Source organism: Mytilus trossulus, chromosome 1 (assembly GCF_036588685.1).
Source record: "Mytilus trossulus isolate FHL-02 chromosome 1, PNRI_Mtr1.1.1.hap1, whole genome shotgun sequence".
In the NCBI taxonomy this organism is placed as follows: domain Eukaryota; kingdom Metazoa; phylum Mollusca; class Bivalvia; order Mytilida; family Mytilidae; genus Mytilus; species Mytilus trossulus.
Genome location: NC_086373.1, coordinates 16,016,866 through 16,022,865, shown reverse-complemented (window position 1 = coordinate 16,022,865; position 6,000 = coordinate 16,016,866). Strand labels below are relative to the sequence as shown.

The window sequence follows — 6,000 nt, the reverse complement described above, 5'->3', positions numbered from 1 at the left end:
TCTGCACGTTGGTTAGCAAAAGTTGATGTTTACCCAACTTTCACGAATGGATATTTCTTTTATCAACAAATGAATCGATAAATGAAGGATCTAGCTTTCGCTTCTTATTTTTTTAGTCCTCTCTTTGGTCTGTGTTCTAACTTTTAAGCTATTCAAATGGCAGTTTCGAAAATGATATTATGAATTGTTTACCTAACCTAACAATGACTTCACAGTTCAGCTAGCAAGCAAGCTAGCCAAAGATATTACCTTTGCCTACACACTCATTGAAATCGGCTGTAAAAAAACCTTATATATCTATTTAAATTGCTCTGTACAAAACGTAATCTCAATGATATAAAAAATTAAAATTATAATGGCTGCCTCTTGAAGTATGATTCCGCGGTCACTAGATTCAGTCTAAAATTTGACGTTTTATTATATTAAAGTTCTCCTTTAAGTTAGCCAATCTCTTTATCTTTAATTAACTATTAATATGATCTACCCATAATGGCCTTGTATCTTTTTTTATTTAGGACAAACTGCCAACTGGATTTAACCTATAAACTTATCAAAATCCACCCAGACAACACAGGAATGACTATCACTTGAAACATTACAATACATATATACTATTATACTAATAATGGTTTGTAAGTAGTCCGTTCTTCGTGCCACACCAGTACTTTCTGGAATGATCACATGCATACCAAATAGGTATCGTATCCGTAAACATAAAACTATTTAGAAGAATACTCTGCTTCCCATATTTACTTTAGATAATGTGGTCAGTTTGGGTAATATAACTTGTCTGTGGATGATGATTTAGTCTCATAATGTTACACTATGTTAAATAAACAATAATTTAAAAAAAAAGAGAAGCATAAATTGAATAGACAAATAGATAAATAATATTTCCAAGTAACCACTATTTCATTAATCCAGTTTCTGTTTTTGATTACAATACCGTATGATTTTAAGTTTTATTTTTAAAGGTCGAGCTACTGAAGGGGAGGAGTAGATATAAGTTAGTCGAAATATCTATTTTATCAGTGAATTATAGAGAACTCGTTCCGTTTCGTTTTATCAGTAAGCAAAAATTTACAATTTTAACTCCCAGTGTCCGAATCACTTCTAAATAAAAAGTATTTTGATATTCGTGGAATTTTGTTTTTCGTCGCATGTGGACGTGATATGAGTCTGAATCCAGTCCATTTTTAAACCACATTCAGAAGAGATCCTGTTGCATACAATCAGTTAGATAGACTGGTTATTGTGTCGTTATTTAAAAAAAAAAAACTGTATGTTATGTTTAGTTGACATTTATAACATACGGTGATATTAAGAGCACATTTGATTAGTACAGGAAATGTACTTTAGCTGAATTGTTGATAATCTTTAAGTAATGAATTATATATACGCATTAAACTTTTAACATCTCAAGGAATTATAGTGTGTCTCCATTTTATCACAGTGTCACTCGTAATCAGACGTAGATGAAATTTCTTTGCAAAGGAATAAAGCAAAATGAAGGCTAACAAATATGGGTTTGAATTAGAACAGGTAAGTCATTTGTCACCTGTTTATATAGAATATGTTTTAATGTGCAATTAATGGCCTTTCATGCGTGACGTAAACAATGTCACATTTCCCTGTTTCTGTTTTAAGGCATACTAGTAAGGTTCACATAGACTTGCACGCAAGTTACAGACAAAAAAGTTCATGTTCACGAGGAATATATCATAAAGATATTTTAATTACTGTTCCTTGAAAAAATCAGTCGGTCCAAAAAGAAATAATAGCAATAATTAAAAAAAAATATAAGTAGCAGCTATACTATTTCTATAACCATTTTCAAGTTCTTCCAAATGACTATTTGATGATGACAAAAAGAGTATGAAGATGCTGATTATTTGTTCATGAGCATTAAGTTTCAAAAAGTGTGTGTTTTTTTTGAAATCACAAAAGTTGGTTGACCGGTTTATGATTTGTATGAAAGAATAAAGAAATGACGGTTTTTTTCCCTGTTCAATGTCATATTTTTTTTTAATGTTTACCCCTATTTTATGTCTGAGATTTACAAGGACACAATATGTACCCGATTTGTTAACTACACGGTAACGTGAACTTGGAAGTATTCAGGTTACGACGAAAAATCAGTTAGATACTACTGTTTACAGTAGTTTCTTTCAGTAAACAAATAAGATAAACAATATAAACATATTAATCTTGCTACATATTATAATCCTGTTTTTCACAGTGCAGTCAAGTATTCAGTTTAATTTCTGATTTCTATAATTATTCATTTACGTACAGCTTAATAGCACCACCAATGAACATATCCAACCTATCAGTCATTTTTTCAAAGTAGTAGGACCGATTTCCGAGGAATTTATGAAAAGCTAGGGCGATTTTCAAAAAAGTCTTGCAATCTCTATTTAATGTATAGTATCATAGCACGTATTTGGGATTTCGTCCATCAGGAATGCTCAAACATAAAGACTTGTAAACCAAGGGTGCATGAACACGCAGGAAATTGAGGGAGTTGGAAACTTGATTGTTTTTAATTTTTATAGTCAATCATTTGGGATTAAAATTTTCGAAAATGAAATTGAAAATGGAAATGTTTAATGTGTCAAAGCTACAACAACCCGACCATAGAGCAGACAACAGCCGAAAGCCACCAATGGGTCTTCAGTGTAGCGAGAAACTCCCGCATCCGGAGGCGTCCTTCACGGCTGAGTTTTCTTAATCCAGTCTGTACCCCTACTTTGCTGTTTTCAAACATTTTGTGTAATTTTAATCAATTATATATAATTTTATCCCAGTTTTCTCATTCTTTATATTATTTTGACCTATTTATCTCTGTTCTTAATGTGTGTGCTTGAAGGGATCTAGAATTGTGAAATAAAATTTCAATTTTATGTTAGGGAGCTACCATTTGATTTTTAGGGGGGGGGGGGGGGGGGGGGCTAGGATGGAATTTGAAAAAAAAATAGGCAGGACAGGAGTTTTGAGTTAAAAAAAAAAGGCAGGATGAGACACTTGCAAAAAAGTCAGGACGACAATTTAGGTACAAAAAGGTCAGGATAAACTATAAAAAAAAAGGCAGGACCGAACAGAGTGAAAAATAAAAAGGCAGGACAGAGATTTCAGCTAAAAAAAAATGCAGGACAACATTTTTCATCCTAGGCTAGCACACACCCCCCCTCCCCCCATAGCACACACCCCCCCATATAAATCAAATGGTAGCTCCCTTATAGACAATTTCAATTCAATTTCTTAGTGGTTTGACCGTAAAATCGAAATAAGATCAACGTATGGGTTTCAACACTGAACAAAACCAATACTGCATAATAAGAATAGACACCGAAATAACAAATGTGAAATAATTCAAACGAGAAAACTAACGGCCTGGGATATGTATAAAATAATAAACGAAAAACAAACATGATATTCAGTCATTATTTGATATCCCTTTAGTTTTTTGTTGGACATTTAGGAAAATTGTGAAATGTGTTTCGAATATATATATATATTTTGTAGTTAGAATAAAGTAAGAAGTACAAAGACATGCAGTTATCTTGTATTCGACCGGAATAATGAGTACACATATAGATAGCCCATATTCAAAATAAAAAAAGGTCGAATAATGACATCCTTAATCGGTCCTTATTGCATGTAAGAATAATAAGTAACAAGCATCTATCAAAATTATGATTGTATCTGAGTCCGAGTGTGTGAAAATATGTAATCTGAATTCCCTCCTGTTAATGAAGGTTCATTCTTTCCAGCGTGGCGATCTACAGTCTTCGCACGGCGTCATAGGATCGCAATATGAGGTATGTCTTATTATGGGTTGAAAAACACAAATGAAAACTAATATACAGTCCTAGGTCAAAATAATACGGTTTTCCAAAAATTGAGTAAAAAATTAAAACAAACTCATGTGGGACGGAAAAAGATAATGAAGCGGGAAAAATTTAAAAGGCAAGAATATATTATTTGTGAAAATGTTGTCATTGTCTTAGTTGTTTCAGTCATTCAAGTAAACTCACTAACTTGAAGTGGATGATACCGCATTTCCTTAAACAAAATATATCTACTTTCGTGTAAGTCACTGTATGACAATTCTCTTGTTTTATTCTGACTTTTGTAAGCTGAAGAAAAAACCGCACCTATCATGATAAATATTTAAGTCACTGAATCTTTTTTAGTTGATCGGAGAGCAGAAAACTAAAAAGCCAAATAAAAGACTTAGAATAGGACTTGCAGTAAGTAGCAGTTTAGTTTTTATGGATTTCAGTGTTATATCAGAGACATATAAAACAAATTATTATATATCTCCGGTGATAAAATGATGTCAGAATCTTAGTTTGTTTTCTTGTATCAACAGAGGTGAATATTGTCATTTCATGAGGGGGTCAACTTCTTCCAGTGGGTTCTTCCGGACGGTTCCGTTATCCTAACCCAGGATAAAGGGGGACCTGGTTCCAATATGTCCCCAGTCAAATGCATTGATCGTAAATAGAGGGGGTTTCAACACACCCTCTCTCTGGAACCCAACCCATGGATCCGCTATTGAGCATTGATACTAAAAATAACTTTTCAGTGAAAAACTACGAATGATAGCGAGTAAGAAAATCCGGAACGTTATAGACCGTTCTCGGGGCAACTTTTATAATAGAGGTTTCCGGTTTTGATATTTCCCTGGATAAAAGTGGTAAGTAACTTAGTAAGGATGGGAACATAATATTGCCTTGGATATGGCCTTAAGAGATAATTGTACCCTTTTCACAATTTCTTTCTTAAAAGGACCACAATCTACATACACACAGTCAGTTGAAGTACTCTATATTTTAGGAATTTTATAGAATGATAATACACCTTATCGCTAATCCTGGCTGACCCGGCCGCTTGAACTTTTGACACATACAACAATCAATCACTTTTTCAGTGGGTCTCATTGGGGTCTAAGCATGACACAGTATTGCCGATTTTTTAAGCGTGACATGTGAAAGTCATTATTTTGGCATGAAAACGAGAAATGAGGTCTTACGGGACCGGGGAAATGACAAAAAAATGAGAATTGTTTACGTACATAGTGTAAGTAGGATACGGAGAATCTGACAAAACAGTAAGCGGGATCCAGGATTTAAACCCCCTAATGAGACCTGCTTTCCATTGAGGCGTCAGATATTTTGTTTTATGACGTCAAACTTTTATGGGAACCTGTGTGACAACCAGTTACATATATACAAGTCTCGAATTTCCCAAGTCTCTGGCCAACCACATGGTTTTGTTACTTTTTTCGGGGTTAACTATCCATGAGAGCCCATAACAATCATGTGATAGTAAACCTTGCGATTAGTAACAAACCCCTGTGGGCTAACATGTCAACGTTAGGAGTGTGCCAAGTTAAATGTCTATGCACCAACCATATATAAGTATGCTCTATAACTGGGACAGGACCCCATGAGTCTTCTTAATCTGCTTTTAACTATTTGTCTGGGAATCTGGACTTCCTTAAATGGAGCATAAATTTAATAAATGCAGTGGCTTATAGTATTAAAGTGTTACACCAAAGTTGGCTTTCTGGCTTTCTAATGCCCCTCCCCTTTTCTTCCAATCAAGGACACATACCTGATCTCTACTCTTTTCAATTGAAAATCATTCAGAATATTGATATAATAACACAAACTGGTATTAAAGGCCCATTGACATATATTCTTTCTGTCCAACCATTCTACATGTATAACCTTAACTTACTTACATTTGTACGTTATAAAATTATGCATTGAATTACATTCACAAATAAGATCATTTCCAGTGCGTTATATACATGTTAGTATGTTTGAGTGATTGAGATGTTTGTTTTTAGAAATTATGATCCATTGTTGATTGATTTAATATTACACTTAAATGTCCCTCTTTATGAAAATGTATGCTGAAATAGGTTAATGACCCTATCATATAATTTAGAGTTTGACAAAATATATCCATTTAAGCTTCGCATTTGTA

General features: G+C 33.6%; 1 protein-coding gene across 1 annotated transcript in view; it reads left to right on the top strand.

Annotated features, from left to right (window-relative positions):
* The first annotated feature begins 663 nt into the window (after positions 1-663).
* LOC134681338 (uncharacterized) overlaps positions 664-6,000 on the top strand; it is a 64,524-nt gene continuing 59,187 nt past the window's right edge. Inside the window, exons 1-3 of the mRNA XM_063541285.1 lie at positions 664-1,542; positions 3,774-3,821; positions 4,197-4,253. Coding sequence (XP_063397355.1) covers positions 1,507-1,542; positions 3,774-3,821; positions 4,197-4,253 — 141 coding nt within the window. The 5' untranslated portion in view covers positions 664-1,506. The remainder of the gene's footprint in view (positions 1,543-3,773; positions 3,822-4,196; positions 4,254-6,000) is intronic.